Source organism: Capricornis sumatraensis, chromosome 23 (assembly GCF_032405125.1).
Source record: "Capricornis sumatraensis isolate serow.1 chromosome 23, serow.2, whole genome shotgun sequence".
Classification (NCBI taxonomy): domain Eukaryota; kingdom Metazoa; phylum Chordata; class Mammalia; order Artiodactyla; family Bovidae; genus Capricornis; species Capricornis sumatraensis.
Genome location: NC_091091.1, coordinates 19,246,140 through 19,266,047, shown reverse-complemented (window position 1 = coordinate 19,266,047; position 19,908 = coordinate 19,246,140). Strand labels below are relative to the sequence as shown.

General features: G+C 48.6%; 2 protein-coding genes across 4 annotated transcripts in view; both read right to left on the bottom strand.

Annotated features, from left to right (window-relative positions):
- HOGA1 (4-hydroxy-2-oxoglutarate aldolase 1) overlaps positions 1-19,908 on the bottom strand; it is a 27,012-nt gene extending 7,104 nt beyond the window's left edge. For all 3 annotated transcript variants that reach the window (XR_011144143.1, XR_011144144.1, XM_068961255.1), the window contains exons 1-6: positions 19,373-19,908; positions 8,155-8,283; positions 7,835-7,962; positions 7,170-7,304; positions 6,804-6,900; positions 5,018-5,151 (exon numbers count right to left, since the gene is read on the bottom strand). Coding sequence is in view for 1 of the 3 variants with exons in the window: in XM_068961255.1 (XP_068817356.1) it covers positions 5,018-5,151; positions 6,804-6,900; positions 7,170-7,304; positions 7,835-7,962; positions 8,155-8,283; positions 19,373-19,583 (834 nt within the window). In the remaining 2 variants the exon portion in view is untranslated. The remainder of the gene's footprint in view (positions 1-5,017; positions 5,152-6,803; positions 6,901-7,169; positions 7,305-7,834; positions 7,963-8,154; positions 8,284-19,372) is intronic.
- On the bottom strand, positions 14,538-15,780 carry C23H10orf62 (chromosome 23 C10orf62 homolog). The gene is made up of 2 exons (XM_068961761.1): positions 15,692-15,780; positions 14,538-15,375 (listed from the first exon to the last, which is right to left on the bottom strand). The coding sequence occupies exons 1-2, from the start codon at positions 15,778-15,780 to the stop codon at positions 14,538-14,540; spliced, it is 927 nt and encodes a 308-aa protein (XP_068817862.1).

The window sequence follows — 19,908 nt, the reverse complement described above, 5'->3', positions numbered from 1 at the left end:
TATTTAATATCTTGTGATTAAACCATAATAGAAAAGAATATGAAAAAGAATATATATGTGTGTATAACTGAGTCACTTTGCTATATAGCAATAATTAACAATGTAATTCAACCATGCTTGGATAAAAAATAAATTTAAAAGATTCTACTTTTAGCCCAGACCCCAAAGGGCCTGGAAGCGCCTCCTCTTCCTGTCTGGTGGTATGCAGGCTCTGGTCCTTTCTCTCTCACAGGGAGGGGAGTGGGAGAGCAGAGGTCCTGCCGTAGTGGAATGTTGGTATGTATAGTACAGCCTGGGGTCGGATGGGGCTCAGCTTAAAGGGCCTTATTCCTGCAGTTATTACAACCTATCTATAGGGCATCCTATGCCAGGAGAGTTTCACAGCCAGGGAAACTCAAGCTTGCCTCCTCAGCTGTCCTTTCTCTACATCTGAATTAATCTGTCCCTTTGAGGTAAAGATATAAACTGTGAGGGACATCTAGAGCCCGCCCACCACTTTATCTGCCTCACAGGCAAAACTTGACGGAGCACCAAAATACTCAGTCATGAGACAAATATTAAATGCAATATTTTTAAAAAAGTAAAAATCAATGCGAAAAAAGCCCACGATGAGCAAAGAGTCAAAGTTTTAAATAAAGGCAAGACTAACAGAACTGTGCCCAGAATCTTGTAGCCTGAGTCCATTAATTACATGTGCCCCCTATACATGTTTTGCATATTTTTAATGGGTAACTTTTTTGTCTAGAAGTAGATGTAGGGAGAAAAGTTGGTTTGATGTGTTTGCTTCCATTCAAGCCAGAGAAGTAAAATTCTAATAAGTTATGTTTTTGGTATTAAATGGAAAAAGTGTTGCAAATGTTAATGTACCTACTTTAAAATTTTTCAGTGTTTTTTGCCAACTACTCTAATATCCTGGGAGGGAAAAATCACCATTTAGAAAACTACCTGAGGAACTTCCCTGCTGGTCCAATGACTAGGAGTCTGGTCTCCCAATACAGGGAGCCTGGATTCGAGCCCTGGTCAGGGAACTGGATCCCCATGCCACAACTCAGAGTTTGCATGCTGCAGCTAAGATTTGGTACAGCCAAATAAATAAATAAAAGAAAACTGCTTAGAGCTTTCACTTCCAGGAAGATGGAATAGGTGTACTTTTCTTTATTCCCCTCAAAAAGCAGAACTAAAAAAATAAAAATAAAAAACCCAGGACATTATATAAAAACCAACATAAAAGTCTGAAAGGCAGAGAGAAGGAAGACTGACTAGCGACTTCGGGACCCAAGAAACAGCACAGTGCCAAGCTCCTTGGTCCAGACTTGGAGCCAAAGGAGCAGGGACCCTGGAATGCCAGGAAGCAGAGACAAGAAAAGCCCCACAAAGGCCTGTTCCCTCTGGTCGAAGACAAGGAAGGGGCAGCTGAGCAAGATGGAGAACTTGTGAACGGTAATCTCTCTACTCTAGCCAGACCCTGCAGAAGAGTCAGAATTTTGACCACTGCCCACCCTTAAGGAGGCCACCCTGTCAAACACACTAGAGATATCAGAGGAGGCCACATGGGGAGCAGTAAGGAGGCACGTCTACCCCTTCCAGCCAGTGAGTTATCAGCAGAGGCCTAGTATGGAGTTATTATTATATTTAAACTCCCAAAAGAGAAACCTCCAGGCCCAGATGGTTTCACTGAAGAATTCTTAAAAATGTTCAAAGATACAACATCAATTTTCATAATCTCTTCCATAAAACAGAAGAGAAGGGAACATTTCCCAATCAATTAATTAAGCTATTTTTATCCCGATACCCAAATCAGACAAAGACAGTACAGAAGAAAAGAAGCAAAGAAAGAAAGACTATATACCAATATCTCTCATGAATATAGACAGGGAAAATCCTTAATAAAATATTAGCAAATGGAATTCAGCAATATATAAAAAGAGTTATACATCATATGCCAGTGGAGCTTATTCCACTGGGATACAAGTCTGGTTCAGTACTTAAAAATTATTAACGTAACTCACCATATTAATAAGCTAAAGAGGAAATAAAACGCATGATCATATGAATCAATAAAGAAAAAAATTTGACAAAAATTCAACACCCATTTATGATTTTTTAAAACTTTCTGAAAGCTGGAATAGAGGGAGAACTTCCTCAACTTGATAAAGAGCATCTACAGAAACCTACCTACCATTGTGCTTAACAGTGAAAGACTGAATGCTTTTCCTTAAGATCAGAAACAAGTCAAGATGTCTGCTCTCACTACTCTTGTTCATCTTAGTGCAGGAAACTCTAGCCAGTGCACTAAGGCAAGAAAGGAAGTAAAAGGCATGTAGATCAGAAAGGAAGAGATTAAAACATGCCCATTTATAGATGACATGATTGTCTATGTAGAAAAATCCCAAGGAATTTAGAAAAAAATCTCTTAGAACTCATAAGTGAGTTTAGCAAAGTCATATATAAGTGAGATAAACAAGCAAAAATCAGTTGGTTCCTATACTACTAGCAATGAATATTTTATAGTGAAATTAAAAATACAATATCATTCACAATCACTTAAAAATATGAGCCACTTAGGTGTAAATCTCTCAAAACTTGTAGAGAACTTGTGTGCCAAAAGCTATAAAATGCTGACGAAACAAATCAAAGGTTTACATAAATGGAGACATATCCTATTCAAGGATTTTAAGACAACAAAGCAAAAATGTCAGTCGTTCCCAAATTGGTGTACAAGTTTAAGACAATTCCTACCAAAATCCTAGCAAAAGTATTTATAGATATAGATAGTATTTTTCTAAAATGTATATGGCAAGACAAAAGATTTAGATTAGTTAAAACAGTTTTGGGGAAGAAAAGAACAAAGTAGGAAGAGTCGGTCTAGCTGATTTCAAGATTTATTATACACCTACAATAATCAAGTCTGTGTGATACTGCAGAGGGATAGATCAATGGAGAGAATAGAGAATCCAGAAATAGACCCACACAAATACACCCAGCTGATTTTTGACAAAGGTGCAAAAGTAATTCAATAAAGGAAAGATCATCTTTTCAACAGATGGTGCTGGAGCAAGTGGATGTCTACAGGCCAAAAAAGAAAAAAAAAAAATGAACCTTGATCTAAGTCTCATACGTTTTACAAAAATTAACTCAAAATGGGTCACAGGCTTGTAAAACATAAAACTTTTAGGAAAAAGAAAAGAAAAACTTCACAATCTTGTGCTAAGCAAAGATTCTTAGACTTGCATCAAAAGCATAAACATAAAAGTAAATATTGATAATTAGACTTCCTTAAAATTGAAAAACTTTTGCTCTGCAAAAGATCTGTGAAGAGGATGAGAAGATAAACTACAGACTGGGAGAAATATTTGCAGACAACATTTTTGACAAAGGATTAGTATCTAGAAGGTATAAAGAACTTCTAAAACTCAACAGTGGAAAGAAAAATCCAGTTGGAAATTGGGTAAGAGACAAAAATAGACATTGCATATAAATGGCAAATAAATACATTATAAGAGTTTCAATAGCATGAGCCATCAGAAAACTGTAAATTAAAGCCACAATGAGATGTCACAACATGCCTATCAGAATGAAAAAAAAGCCACAACACCAAATGCTGTCGAGGATACAGAGTAACTGGGTCACTCATACATTTACACTGATGTAAATACAAAATTGGAGAAGGAAATGACAATCCACTCCAGTATTCTTTCCTGTGAAATCCCACAGACATAGGAGCCTGGCAGGCTGCAGTCCATAGAGTCACAAAAGAGTTGGACACAACTTAACTAACAACAAAAATACAAAATGGTACACTTACTCTGGAAAAAAGTTGGTCAGTTTCTTAAAACGCTAAGCATGCAAACATTATACAACCCACCAGTTCTGTATTTATCCCAGAAAAAATGAAAACTTATACTAAAATCTGTTCATGGATGTTCACAGCAGCTTTTAATAGCCCCAAACTGGGAACAACGAGCTATCCTTCAACAGGTAAATGGTTAAAAAAGCTGTTTCTGGACACATTCAATAATAAAAAAGAACCGATACATGTGTTTGAATGAATCTCCAGAAAATTATGCTGAGTGGAAAAAAAAAGCAAATTTCAAAAGGTTCTAGATGATCTTATTCCATTTATATAACCGTCTTGAACTGATAAAATTACAGAAATGAACATATCTGTGGCTGCCAGGGGAGAGATCCTTATGGTAATGGAAATATTCTATATCTTGACTATATGTTAGTCAAAATCCTGGTTGTGATATTGTGCTATAGTTTTGTAAGATGTTACCATTGGGGTAAACAGGGTAATGGGTAGATGGAATCTCCATGTATTGTTTCTTATCATGTGAATCCACAGTGATACTAGAGTAAAAAGTTTAATTTAAAGTATAAATGAAAACATGTCTCCAAGGACACATGTTTTTCTTTTTGCCTCAGACTCCAGTATGCTCAGCACAGCATTGCCTGCACTTGACCAGCATTCCAACTTGCCTCTTCTCCTTGATTTGCCCAACACAGACTTGGGGTACATGGTCTGACTGCAGAATGGATTATTTGAAGACAGGACTCTCCTGGGAAAGCTGGGCTCTGAATACCTCCAGGCTTCTCATGCCTTTATTAATCTGTCATTCCATTTTTCAGGATCTGACCCCTTATAAAGCTGACATAAAGGCCCATGGTTCCCTCTCTCTAGGCAGTGTATCTCTAAGTACGTTTCCAGGATTCCCTATGTCATAGTCACCTAGGACATTTGTCTCAGTGACTATTCCTGGGTCTAAAGGAGTAGAATTTTAACCAGCTCCCTGAATGAATTCTAATGCACACTTAAGTTTGAGAACCAACGGGGCTCGACTTTGTCTGAAGTCAAGATTTTCTGAGGAGGCACAAAGAGTTTCCCACACTGGGATGTTCTCTAAAAAGCCTTTCTGAAAGAGGAGAGAACAAGGAGGGACCCCTGTGCCAGCACTGGCTCCTGTTCCAACAAGGACACAGACCACCCCCACGCTGGGCCCATGGGCTGGGAGCTCACCGCAGTGTTTGGCTCAATGAGGCGGTGCTGCAGTTTCTGGGCATCTTCCCATTGCCCTGTGAGGCAGAGTCTCTCCAGCTGGCACACCTGAGCCCCCAGGACATTGGCCAGGGCACACACACCCCCCACAGCTCCTGCCACAGGGTAAAAGGCAGAATATCAGCTAGAGCCTCTTCTCGAAGAGAATTCCAAGTCTTGGTCCCCAGCACCTCTTCATTCTGGGGAATCAGGCTGCGGATTTTTAGGCCACCAGTGAGCCACATCTGAGACACAGTCTGTGAGTTTACGGAGTACAGATTTCCGGAGAGAGCCTTGCCAGCATATTCAAAATAGAATCCCGCAGGCTGAGGGGCAAGGAACAGAGCCTGAAGGCTGACTCAAGGACGGTTCCTTTCCCTCATCCCCCTCTCCCCCACGGTAAATTCCCACCTGCCAGTTGGCACCTCCACACTCCTGCAATTGCCCCCTGACTCATCAGCCCTGGAAGGGGATGGCATGGATGGAAAGCCTCTGCTGTATGGAAACTGTATTCCCCCCAGTGAATTCAGCCTGGGACAGTCGTAGGGGAGGAGAATGAGCCCTAGGCTTAGTCAGAAGGCCCGGCGTCTCCTCCCATTGGCTGTGTGAACTTGGACAAGTCATCTAACACTCGCTGGTCCTCTTTGCTCTCCTCTGGGCAATGGAAACAGGCTGGCTGTGATCTCGGAAGTTCTGCCACTTCTCCCAGCCTGTTTAGTGTGATTGCAAAGCTAGTTAGGAGTGACTCAAAGCAGAGTGGCCTCAAGACTGGAGAGAGAGGGGGCATTTCTCATGAGTGAATATAACTGCTGTTTATCAAAAACCTACTGTGTCAAGGGCTATGACAGACACAGGGCCAATGCTCTCTAATCCTCACAACTCTCTGCTTTGCCGAGTAAGAACTCAGGCCCAGAGAGGTCATTTACCTTGCCCGGTGGTAGTCAGTGAATAAATGGCAGAGCTCAGATTCCAGCTTAGATCTCCAGTGCTATTTCCACCTACCACACTCAGGAAGGAAGCATAAATGGGTCTCCCCTAACTCTCCCCTTTAGAGACTGTGACAGGGAAGAGGGGAGTTATGCAGAACATATACCACAAGCCAAAATCTGCAGAGACCAGAGAGAACATGAAGCTGCATTGTCCCCTGCATCGCTGGAAAAGTAACTCAAATCTCAAATCACTGGGGCTTTAGCTAATGGGAGCAGGTGCTCCCCTCCCCTCCGGGGCCCAAATCCAGTCTGAACTCAGGGACCTTGATCCCAAGCAGACAAGAGCACTTGGTCTAAACGATAACATTCCTAGGATCCTAGACTGCAGCAGAGTCTGATCAATCAGCTGAAGATCCCCAGGCCAACCCTGCAGGCCTGACAATTCATTCTGGCCTGGGCCCAGGGAGAGAGGAAAATGCACTCCCAGACTGATGGGAAGCGCCCCAAGGCCTCTGCCCTTAGAGGATGATTTACAAGGTGAGATTAAAGGAGCTAAATTTGTCACCTAAGCAGGGAGCTTGGGACTTAGAACAAACTGCAGGCATCTCCACTACAGGCCAGGGGATTGTTCACAGCCACCCTCCTCTGCCTAACAAGGTCACTTAGAAGCATCCACTATTCAGATAAGTAAGTGGTGAGGTATCTCTGAGGTTTCCCAGCAGGCAGGCTGGCAAAAGCCCCCTGTCCACACAGTCCTGGCCTTCAGCGTCTTTCCCAGAAAAACCCAGCTGCCTGTATCATGACCACTTGTCACAGTCTGAGAGGACTAGGAGGCCTACCTATGGCATAGCTGGCCAGTAGGAAGCCAGCCGATCCGGCCAACACCTGGAAATCCTGACTCCTGGTCTTGTGAACAATCAGCCCAATCCTGGTCACCTGTAATAACGGCCAAGCTAGTGTGAGAGCTGGGCCCACAGGCTCTGCTGCCTGCCTGGCTGGGGGCTGGGGGCTGGGCAAGTGGGGGAGAATGAGAGTCAAGGTCCCAGAGAGATGCCCCCTTGATTCAGACGAACCCCAGAGAGCCCAGAGGACAGAGGGAACCCACACCAGAGCCCAGGACTGAAGCAGGTCCTAGAGCTGCCCTGAAATCGATATCAAAGGAGAAGAGAAGAAGGAGTCCCCGGCTAAGGGCCACTGCCACTCACGTCACCCCCGCTGTCCTTGATGCCCACAATATTGGGGTGCTGGGAAAGCGTGGCCACTGCGTCCACGGGCAGGTCCAGCCCCGTGTTGGCTGGCACGCTGTACAGCACCACAGGAATTGGAGACAGGTCAGCCACCTGAGGGCGCAGAGAAGGGGGGGGGCAGTACCACAGGAATTGGAGACAGGTCAGCCACCTGAGGATGCAGAGAAGAGGGGCCGCTGCCCCAGGCCCAAGGCGGCTGGAGCCTGGGGCAGTGCAGGACTGCCCGGGCTGGCCCACCTCTTGGGTGAGAAGCCACAGAGCTGGGCGCCCCAACTGGAAGCACTGATCCTGGGTGACACTTAAGACTGCTATGTGCCAGGAACAGCTCCGAGTCCTTTTCGTTTTGATTGATCTAATCCTCCCTGGAGGAAGATTCATTATTCCTCCCATTTGAGAAGGGCGGGAAGAGCGACACAGCAGGGTTAGGTCAGTTGCCCAGGGTCACACAGCTGGTACCTGGTGGTGTCCCTCCCCTCTCCCAAGCTGCTGTTCATGGGAAGTCAGCTCACCACTCTGCTCCTTGCTTCTCCCCTCCCCTCCCTGGGCAGAATCTCTGCTCCACCCAGCTTCCTCTGGGCCCAGGCCTCAAACCCACACCCCCACCTTAACCCACCTTAACCCACCTTGGTGTAGTGGTGAATGAGGGCGGCGCTGCTCATGCGGCCACGATAGTAGCAAGGGGTCACCACCATGGCGGCGTCAGCCCCAGCCTGGGCCATGCTCACGGTCATCTCCACCGTGGCCTGAGTAGCTACAGGAGGAAGAAAGAAGTCTTCCCTACAGGCCATGGTGGGCGAGGGCGGGAGGGAGAGGACCAGACTAGGACCGAGGCAAGCGAGGGACGCAGAAGAGACAGAGCAAGACCTAGACTGAACCCAGCTCCAGGCCAGGGAGCCAGCCCCCCACATGCAGCCACCGCCAGGCCCGGGCATTCAGGCCTCACACTCGCAACCGGAGCCGGCCAGCAGGAGCTTGTCCTTGGGCAGGGCCTGGTGTGCGCGGCTCACCACCTCCAGGCGCTCACTGCTGGTCAGGAAGGGGAACTCGCCATTGGAGCCCTGGAGCACGAAGCCTGCAAGAGAAGCAAGACCCTACCACCTGCTTGTGAAAAACTGGCCGTCGGTTTTCACTCACCCAGGTTCCTACCTCCCCAGCACCGCTGTTTTTCACACATTTCCTTCCCATCTTTGTCCTGAGGCAGGCACACCATTTTTTTTTTTTGTTTTAATGAGATATTTCAGCATATCAAAAAAAATAGGTAATAATATAATCCACATCAGTGTACCCAGCACCCTCGACGACCTCCCCCCATCTCTTCCTCATCTCTGGCCTGTCTCAAGTGTTCATGGTTCCCATTCGTGTCTTTTTACCCTTAAAACACAAATCTGGAGCCATAAACAATATATAATGGGTTTTTTGCTTATTAAGACTTTATAGAAATGGAATCACATAATCTTCTGCACTTTGCCATTTTTGCTCACCATTATGTTTTGAGCTTTGTCCACAGCGGTACAGAGAGCCCCGATTCATTCGTTTTCATTGCTATGTAATACTCTCTTGTGAAGTTAGACCACAACTTAACTTTTCATTCTCCTTTTGACATAATAGAATATTTCCTATTTTGCTATTATAAACAACGCTGAAACCAACAGTTTAAGAGTTTCTCTCAGTTTAGATACTTAGGTGTGTGCTGGCTGAGTCACAGGTAAATGCACTTTCACGCGCCAGACTTCCGGTTAGCCAGTCCATACGTAGCAGCACAGAGGGAAAAACTGAGTGCTCATTCACATCAATACTGAGTGTTGTCAGAACAAATTCTTGCCAATTTTCTGGATCAAAAGTGGCATCTCATTATTTGATTTTGGATTTCCTGTTTTATCCAATTTGTGAGGTTTCTAACATTAGAGGTGTCAATCATTTCATATCCACAAGAGACTAGTAGAACTGATGCTCTTCAACTGCTTCTAAAGAGAATGCAAAACCATTTTCCTCTCAGCTTTTTTCATTCAACTTTCTCTTTCCTCTTCTTTCTCCTCTCCATCCCATCCCCAAATTTTTTCCCTTAAATGTAGCATATGATACACAAAGATTATTAATAAATAGAAGACTATTGGGGAGAAACGAAAGAAAGTGGGGGCTATATTAATATACAAAATCGCTGCCATTCAGTTCTGACAGAGATTGGAGGTTCCTGACAGTCAAAGCTAAAAGGGAAATGTAGTCAGCTGACAGATATGTAGAAATCAAGATAATGCAAAGCAGCTGCCCTGGAGAAACACAGATTTTCCTGGCACTGGGACCGAGAAAGATTGTTCCCGTGAGTCATCCTTAAGAGGACACAGTGTTGGTGGGGAGTCAGCGTTACACCACAAGGCTTTCTCTGTCCTGTTCACTATCCCATCAAGTCTACTGAGCGGGCTGCTGGAAGAACTTCCTGGATACTTAGCATTTCTCCCCCAGGTTCGTGTCTTGGTAACATTGCAGAGGCACACAGCTTTCTGCTTCTGTTAGGTCATCGCCTCAGCATCCGCTCTTCCACGTCAGGCCAGGAGCCCATGGTAGAAGCCTTCTTCTCGCTCACTGATTTCTCAGTGGATCATCCCACTCGCACAGTTGCCAACCCCAGAGAGGGCTCCAGTCCAGCCATGACAGGCCCAGGAGCCTCTGGCGAAGGACTGAGAGGCCAAGCTTCAGCTCCTGCCTCCCCAAGCCCTCCTGAAGGGGGCTTCTTGATGCAGACATCTCTCCAGCCATAGTCACTCACTGCCAAGTCCCCTTTCATTCTGGTGGCAAAGTCCAGAAACCTCCATGTCCCACAGGTGGACTTGGCCTAAACAGCAGGATGGCTGGGTCTTGAGCTTGGCCCGGGGTGGGAGCAGGTGGGCAAAGCAGGCCCTGTGCTCCAGACTCCTAGTGGCCTCTCCTCGTCTTACTTAAGGGAGCATCCAACCCAGACCTGACTCTCAAGAAGGCAGTGAGTCCAGGCTGGGGAAGAGGAAGGGTGATAGAGTCAGGCAAGCGCTGGACTCAGGCCCCTCTGGCTGTTGGGCAAGTTACATGGCTCTCTGAGACTCCGGACAATAAGGGCACTTCAGGCCTACCTGATAGAGCTGTCTTAAAGGCTCAAATGAGAAAATGTATGAGAAAAAAAGCACTTTGAAGTCTGTGAAGTGATACTGCTAAGAACCCCCTCCTTTTCCTTGACCAGATGTCCAGGTTCAGGCCCAGTATGCCGCTGGGTGTGGAGGCGGGGCTAAAGAAGAGGAAAGACCAGAACTCCGGATGGGTGGCGGATGAGGAAAGTGAGCGCTGGGGAAGCAGGGAGCTGCAGAGCTGGCACCAAGAGCCCACGGTTAACTCCCAGTGTGGCCCCTTGCCAGCTCTGATCTCTTGAGCAAATAGCTTAATCAAACTTCAGCTTCCTCAACTGGAAAATGGGAGTAATTTTAGTGCCCTTTTTAAAGTTATGTGAAGTTTAAATGAGATCCTATTTACAAATGCCTACAATAGACAGAACCCAGCACTCAAGTAGCTATAGTCATTATGGAGTCAGAGGAAGTGCTCAAACCTTAAAACTGGATCATGGCAACTTTCAGTCTGAGGAGGGGGACGGTGGCTGGTATGGGAGGGGAGGCTGCATTCAGGGACCTCTCAGCCCCTCCAGCTCTGACAGGAAAGAGGCTCATGTGAGAAGCTTCTCTCCCTTGCCACATGGTTACTCTGGGTCCTCTAGGAGCCACTGTGGCCTGATAAGGGGAGTTGGGTGGAGGCTGAAGACACACAAGCAACAGGGTGACTTACTGTGGCCAAGAGGAAGCACAATCTCTTTTACGTAAGGAGCTTCTCCAGTCAGTATCACACACCTTGGCCCATCATCATTGCCACCTCCTCCGAGAAGTCTTCCTGGAATCTAGTCTTCCCTGAGCATGTTTCCTCTGAACTTCTCTTGCCTGTTCCTAGTCCTTCCCTGCTGTCTACTCAAAATTGCGTGGAGATCCTCAGAATCCTTCGACCTCCCTTACCCCCACCTGTTGGGACTAGGAAAAATTTCTCCAACTGGCCTCTGCTGTGAAATGAGGAAATTGAACAGACATTTTCCTAAGTCCTCCTTGGCTTGAGGCTTTGGAGTCACTTTTCAGGCTTTTCCTCCTCCTCTGTTGCTGATCTCTAAACATTCCCTTCCAGCCAAACTGACTGTCAGAGCCCCCAGACACACGACCATCTTCCTGCAGTACGCCTTTGCTCCTGTTCTTCCCTCTGCCCAGAACACCGCCTTAGTTGCACCCCCCTCACATGCTGCAAGGACCTTGAAGCCTTCCTCAAACCCCCTCCCCACTGGACTCCACGGTGTTTTGTCCTTGCTCAGCACTAGTCTAGAAGAATCTAGGTCAAGGATGGCATCTGCCTCATTTTGGCCTCCTCTGTGACACCTAGCACACTGCCTGTTGACCTATGTGTTGACAATTGGTAGTATAAAAGAAAAATTATCCCAAACCTGGTCTGGGGCAGAACTTTTCTGCATGATGTAATTCATAACCTCCCACTAGGAAGAAAGGAAAGTTCCTGATGAAATGCTGAAGCAATTTCCTAATGAGTTTTAATGGAAGTAAGCCTTGATCTGGGAAACCAGCCACCCCCCCCAGCCCCCAGCAGACTCTCAGGCAAGAGGCGAGTGACTGTTAACTTTTCTATCTAGTCTAACAATGATTTAACCATTCTCCTTTCTTATAAAAAATATCCTCACCAAGAGTTTATACTTGAATTGGCTCCTTAGAAGCTATTTTCCTTGAAGTACAACTGTAGTAAAACTTTGACATGAGCTCATAACTGAATTGTCCAATAATTTTTTGACTTTTAACTTGAACTACCTTCAGATTTACAGGAAAGCTGCAAAAATGGTACAGAGGATTTCCATACATCCCTCCATCATCATACCTAATTAGAGAACAGTGATTAAAACCAGACAGTGAACATGAGTACAATGCTAACTGCAGACCTTATTTGAAATTTTTGCCAGTTTGAAACTTTTTAAAAGCTAAGATTCCAAAGTCATAATTAGCTAATCTGAAATTTTATGTATTAAGTTTTAAATAAGGGATTTACGGTCTTTCAAATAAATGCACAAATTTTAACAATCATTTTCAGAAGCCAAAACTTACTGCTTTTGGTTTCTGTCTAATTAGCATCTTCCAACATTTTCCAGTACGATTGGCTCCATTTTTTTCCCAATTAAGATTTTTATTATGAAGTACCTTACACATACACATATCAACGTTTAGTCACTGATTAGTAGTGTCAGAAATATTCAAATACTCCAAACTGTGCTCCATAAAGTCACAATTGACTACATTTAGAGTGTTTATAGATTTATCCATTCTTTGCAATGATTCTAGGCACCTCCTTCCTGGAGTTTGAGGCCCACAGTCGCTCAGTCGGGTCCGACTCTTTGGGACCCCATGGCCTGCAGCCTACCAGGCTTCTCCATCCATGGGATTTTCCAGGCAAGAGTACTGGAGTGGGGTGCCATTGCCTTCTCCTCACAGTTTGGAAACCACTGGTAAATCCATAATAGATACAAATGGTAAGAAATGTCTATGTAAAGAAGACACTGGGGGCTAGACAGTGCCGTGTAGCTGACTTCTCTAAAGTTTCCTGGGGAAGACAGCTGTCTCCCTTTAACAGCTTAACAGGGATGTCATCATTTGCCCCAAAAATGGCTTCTTGGGACCCAGAAAGAGGAGGTAGGGGGAGTCCCAGGCTTGCAGGTCTCTTGCACAGAGCATGTCAGGACATGTGGGAAGAGGACAGGGACAATTATGAGAGACAACAGTTCAGGGGACAGTGGGCATCAGACCAGGGAGCAGCAGAGGGCAGGGATTAGGGGTACGAGCTTTGGAGTCAGGCCACACTGGGCTCTGACCCCAGCAATATCCACCTACTGTCTATGCCACCTCTGAGAAGATTACACCTCTGAGCCTCACCTGCGAAGTGGAGATAACGTAATACCTTCCTCTTGGGTCTGTACTGTAACATGACACAGAGCGTGGCATGTACTAAAAACTTAAAAAAAGGTGGTGGTTGGAGGGAGGGATTTCCCTGGTGGCCCAATGGCTAAGACTCCACACTCCCCATGGACGGAGGAGGCTGGTAGGCTGCAGTCCATGGGGTAGCTAAGAGTCGGGCACGACTGAGTGACTTCACTTTCGCTTTTCACTCTCATGCATTGGAGAAGGAAATGGCAGCCCACTCCAGTGTTCTTGCCTGGAGAATCCCAGGGACGGGGGAGCCTGGTGGGCTGCCATCTATGGGGTCGCACGGAGTCGGACATGACTGAAGCGACTTAGCAGCAGCAGCAGCAGCCACACTCCTAATACAGGGGGCCAAGGTTTGATTCCTGATCAGAAACTAGAGCCCAGATGCCGCAGCTAAAGATCCCACATACTGCAGCTAAGACCTGGCACAGCCTAAATAAATAAATATTAAAAATTTTTTAAAGGCAGGGGGAGTGACTGTAGTAGGAGTGATGCTCCTACTTAGTAGTGCTGCAGCAGTGGCAGCCCCAGCCCCAGCAACAGCAGCATAAACCAGGAGAGAGAGTACGTAGCCCGATACCGTGGCTCTGAAGGTAGCTGGTGGGGAGGCACCAGCACGATCCCAGTGGGGGAGGGGAGAGAGCAGCACCAAGAGGACTGTAGACCTACATCCCACCCCTACTTACTTCCAACCCGCACCGCGCTGGACTTCCCCGCACCCCCTAGCTCCTGGCTGCTTCCTTCTCCTCTGGCGGCAGCAGGTAAAAACGGGAGTTGAGCCCTGTGGAGATTTCCCATGCCCAGAACCTAAGACCCCAGAAGCTAATTTAGGGATCCTTGAATCAGCCTACCAGAAGAGGACTTGGCAGGAGGAACACTCTCCCCAGAGGCCGGCCCAGACCCGGGGCTCGCCACAGAGCCTCCAGACTCAAGAGTAAGGGTATGCAAGGCTTTATTGGCTCAGCTCAGGCATTTGGCATCAGTGTGTTGCTCTCGGCTGCTCCTGGGATCTGCCTCTCCCATTTTCTCTCGGGGGTTCTTCAGGGGCCTGAGAGTCTGCCTCAGTTGCCTCAATTCTCCCCAGCTCTCCCTCATCAGGGGCCATCAAGGGCAGACCCCACTCATGGAGCTGAAGGGGCTCGGGACCCTTTGTGGGGGGCCTGAGGAAGAAGGGACTTGGGCAGCAGCATCTTACTCTGGGCCACATAGTTTGCCCCATCAGAGAGATGGGCCACACAGGATGCCTATGCTTCTGTGCCAGCCCTGCGGGGGGAAGGGGCATCTCCATCTGTGGTTAGGTGGCTTTAAAGGGGTGGTAGCCCTGGGGGCTGCGGTTGGGCAGGCTGTGGGACTGGTGGTTTGGATAACCCTGGTGGCCGTGGTGGCAGTGGCTGTGGTAGGTGTGTGTGTGGTTGGCGCCAGCTACGGTGGATTCCCGCTGGGTGAGGAAATTCCCCTTCAGCTTCATCTCCACCTCCTCGAGGGCCTTCAGCTCCTCCTGGTTGATGTCCTTGGTCTCCAGGTGGCCCGAGTTCTGGCAGGCCGTGGCCCGTTGCAACATGGAGTTGGCCAGCTGCTGCCCCTTGGTGTCAATCTCCTTGGTACAGGCGGCCACGGCGGCCCACGTAGCCTCCTCCGCGGACGAGGACTTCCCAGACTCCTCGTGGGTCTCTTTGGTCACGGAAGTCCCAGACATTCTCTGCTTGCTGGTGAAGGTCTCCCGGTGAAGGGCCATGCCCTCGTCTCCTTGCCGCGTGGTGAAGGTCTCCACGTGAACCGTGGTGCTGGCCTCCCCGCTGCCACTGTCCGGCTGCGGAGCAGCGGCGGAGCTGCTGGGCCCGGCGGTGTCGAGGCCGGCAGTGCTGCTGGCGGCCAGCTTCTCCTCGGAAAGACGGCTAAAGTGCGATTTGATCCAACTCTCATCATTCAATTTTTCGCTCTCTGTTGGCTCCTGCACCTCTTGTGTGGTCTCAGAATCTGTCTTCCTTTTCCTCTTCCTCTGCATCCACAACACGAGGCCTCCACCTCCCAGTAACAGGGCGGTCCCCAGCACCACCCTGCATGATGGCTGCTGGATGAGCTCCAAGAAGGGCTCCAGGACCCCACGCCAGGCGGGCAGAGCTAAGAGCACACTGGGCGTGGGGGAGCCCAGATGGTCTGGTTCATGCTTGAAAGGACAGGCTCTCTGAGGGCGTCTGGCAGGCAGGCCCCCCACTGCACCCTCCCTAGGATGCCCCTCCCGCCTCAGCAATAATCCTCATTGTGAGGAAGGTGGTTGAGGGGCGGGGTAGGGAGAGACCACACAATCCTATATGTCCAACCTGACAGGAACGGCCTGAGGCCCAGGACCTTTCTCCCACTCTGACAGCTGTTCCTGAGGTCAGTAAAAGAGTAGCTTCCTCAATTCTGAGTCCCTTCCGCCTCCGGCTTGGGATCTATTCTGCAAACCAGGCCTTCTTATCCTTTAGTCTTTGGTTTCTTTTCGTCCTCATCTGGTGGTCCCCAAGGGACAGAGTCTGCTGGGTCAAGCTGGCCATGGTTGAAGGGCCTTCTTGACTGGGCTGGCATCCATTCCTTGTTGCCTAAGCCTCGTGTCTCTCCACCCCCACCCCCACCCCCCCCCATCCCCGTGCAGGGCCTACTGCACTGTTGGCTCAGAGCATTCCATCTCCACTTGCACCCACTAGCCCCATTACAGAGAGGGCCCAGAAGAAAAAGGGAGGGGCTCATTCTGAAGTAACATGAGGTCACAATTGGGCTGAGAAGGCAGAAAACACAGAATAGGCGACTTCACCCAGCCCCAGATCCCTGGGGCTCTTTCAGGATGGGGGCTGCTACCTCTTGCCTTAGTGGTGCCCTTGCAAACCCAGACTTTGCGCCTACTCCTGCTGCTGCCAAGTCGTGTCAGTCGTGTCCGACTCTGTGCGACCCCATAGACGGCAGCCCACCAGGCTCCCCCGTCCCTGGGATTCTCCAGGCAAGAACACTGGAATGGGTTGCCATTTCCTTCTCCAATGCATGAAAGCGAAAAGTGAAAATGAAGTCACTCAGTAGTGTCCAACTCCTAGCGACCCCATGGATTGCAGCCCATCAGGCTCCTCCATCCATGGGATTTTCCAGGCAAGAGTACTGGAGTGCGGTGCCATTGCCTTCTCCTGCCCCTACTCCTGACTCCCCTGTAGATGCACACAGCTCAGGTGATGAATGGGTGGGCTGGCTGGCCAGGCTCTTGTAGTTAAAGACAATTGAGAGTTTGGCCCTCAATCCCAAGTTATACCGAGGGCCTCTCAGGGTAGAGACAGGCCTGGGTCACTCCCAGAGGCATATAGCACATTTTTTTAAATGCCAAAATACAGTTATAAAAATTGTAATGTTTTAAACATCTAACAAATGAATGGCTTCAATATACACAAAATATTAATATGACACATCACAAGAATCCATGGATTTGCCTACATAATAAGGAAATAAGAAGCTTCAAGTTTTATGGGAAACATCATCTCTCTGCTCCTGCTGGAGTAGCTCTGGGGTAATCCATGAACCTCATTTGGAAATAACAATTCAAAGTTCATCTTTGAGGTTGTTTGTGGGTGTGAGTTCAGGGACAAACGGCCCTCCTGCAAAAGCCCCTCCCGCAAAAGCCCTTCCCTTTTTTTCTTTGGTTATAAGTTTTATTTAAATGAATATTCTTCATTCAAATAATTAATACAAATTAATAATGCTAAATAAATAATAAAAAGTTTCAGGCAATGTCTTCCTGAAGAATCTCTTAACTGTTCACTGATTTCTCAAAGACAGATTCCCATCTCTTTTTTTTTTTTTATCCTATCTATATTTGCTCAGTCATGACCAACTCTGTGTGACCCCACAGACTGTATCCTGCCAGATTCCTCTGTCCATGGGATTCTCCAGGCAAGAATACTGGAGTGGGTTGCCATTTCCTTCTCCAGGGGATCTTCCTGACCCTGAGATCAAAGCCAGATCTCCAGCAATGCAGGCAGATTCTTTACCATCTAAGCCACCTAGGCAGCCTATTCATCATCTCCTGTTTGGAGAACCTTTAATTTATTGCAGGACGCCCTGGCAGTGGAATGTGTGATGGTTCCCCTGAAACCTGGGCTGCAAAAAGAGGCAGAGATCCAGCAAGAGAGACACAGATTTTCGAGCTAAAGTGGCTCATTGCCCCTTTCCCAGGCATTCTGACTGCATCCTGGGAGCTGTGACAGGGCCATAGAGACCGATATTCTCTGTGCCAGGGCCTCAGGTTTGGGCTCCTTAGAAGAACTGCGTTGAACACTGTGGCCCAGTTCTCATTCTAAAATGAGGAAACCGGATTAGAGAGTTTCAGTGGTTTTTCCAAGGTCGTAACAGGCAGAAACATACTCCTACAAGTCTTCTAACCCTGGATGTTGGGTTCTTCCACACAGCGCCCTGCTCCCATGTGTGTGGGGGTAAGAGAGAGCTGAGGTGGGAGCTGACGCCTACGTACGCTGTATGGGAAATGGACTGGTGGCTAGTCTGCCAAAGTCACAGCAGCCATGCTCCCAGGCACCCCAGTACCCCCCTGCAGCAGTGAGTGGGGTAGGGGAGGGGAAGGAAGGGTACAGAGAAGAATCTGGGTGCACACAGACCCCAGATCAAAGTCCACACTCCCCACCCCCTGCACTAGAGTGTCCTTGAACCTGGGAGGTGAGGCCCAGTCTTCTCTCAGAGATTCAAGGAGCTTCTTACTTTGCTTGAAGAGAATCAGGCCTCAGCTGTAACCTTCAGGCTCCTGTGAGCTGGGCCCCAGCAGAAATACCCTTTGTGTCACTGCTCAATGTGGGCATCCACAGGGCACTCACTGTGTCCTAGGGAAGGGTCATATCGCCTGAGCACAGAGATATGAAAAGGGTCTCCTTTAGGCCAGCGGGTGCTGTCACAATGCATCTCTGCCACAGTGGCGATCATACTGTTATTCTAATCAGCGCCATCATTGGAGTCCATACCTGCCAATGAATATCACCCTCCACAGTTTACAGCATCCTCTCTCTCTCATTCTCTCAGATTTTTCTCCCAACCCTCCTATGATGCGGCCATTATTACTCCCACGTGTCAGATGGGGCAACTGAGGTCTGGAGAGATTTATCTCACAGCTAAGTCAGTGGTTGGGCTGTGGTTTGAATCGAGAGTCCATGTTCTGAACCGCCCCACTGCATCACCCCGGTCAGAACCACTCCATTCCCAAGTTGGTGCTGTGTGTGCTAAGTCACCTTAGTTGTGTCCAGCTCTTTGTGACTCCATGGACTGTAGCCGGCCAGGCTCCTCTGTCCATGGGATTCTCCGGGCAAGAATACTGGAGTGGATTGCCAGGCCCTCCTCCAGGGGATCAAACCTGTGTCTCTTATGTCTCCTGCACTGGCAGGCAGGTTCTTTACCACTAGGGCCACCTGGGAAGCCCTGGGAAGTCCTGGGAAGTTGGGGCTGACCTGGGCCTATTTGTTGGACTCTGGTCTAGTGGGGGGAATGCATCGGTCGGCAGTGGAGTAAGCCAAATGTGACCGTGCAGCCTGACTTGAGTTCAAATCCCACCTCAGCCGTTTATTAGCTGGAGTGACCTTGGGCAAGTGATCTCATCAGCGTGAGCTCCAGCTTCCCGTCTGTGAAATGGAGCGACTGATGGCACTGCGCCGGCTAACTGCCATGGCTGCCGGAAGAGGGTGGGCGGGGTGGGGTGATGGGCGGGACTTGCCCCTTCTATCTTCATTTATTGTGCCTGTGGCTGCGTTGCGTGTTGATCTGTCCCTGATCTCAGAGAGGGGAGGCCTCTGTGAAGGGGGAAACGAGTCAGAGGGTGCAGAGCAGGAATTAATCTGGCCAAAGAAGGCTTTGCCCAGAAGAGGGTGCTGACAAGGCTTTGGGGGAGATGATCTTTATTCCAAGATCACAGGCCTGCAATTAGCTTCCTGTCTGCCTCCTGACCTCAGACCAGTGCCCCTCTGCTCCTTTCCTGTAATGGAATGACCCCCAGGGTACCCGACTGTCTGTGAACAGCTCCACAGAGCCTGCGTACCCTCCTCTGGTCGCTGGCTGAGGAGACCAGGGTCATTCACACCCCTCCAACTCTCCCAGTGGACAGACCCCACTTACCTCGGAAGGGAAAGGTGCCCAGTTTATGCAGATTCTCCTCCAGTTTCCCATAGTCCACCTCGGCCGTGGCAGTGAAAGGGGTGGTCACAGGTGGGTAGATGCCTGAGAGGTCCATCCTCCTGCCCTCCCCTGAGGGCCAGCCTCCCAGGGTCCTGGACAAGACCCTGCTCAGCCCCGGCCTCACAGAGGACCAGACTCGTGGGACCAGCATCTCCGTAGGAGGCTAGAGATCGAGCTGGTCTCTGCCCTTGAGGGATGCTGGGTTTGGACTCTTTCCTACCCCTGTTAATGATCAATGTTCCGAGTTAAAAATTTGCTGCCCCCTGCCCTGACTTGTTGGCCCTCAGGCAGGCCCAGGCTGGGTGTTTCCAGGGTCAGAGGCTAGGCCTATGGTTCCAGGGAGGTCCTCCCTCCCCCCAGAGAGCCTCTGGAGAAATGCCACAAGCCTGTGTCTCTGTGGCCAGACAGAGGACTGGGGTCTTGACACTAAAGGTTGCCTCCAGTGGGGCCTGGGCCCTCCTGCCACAGTTCCCAGC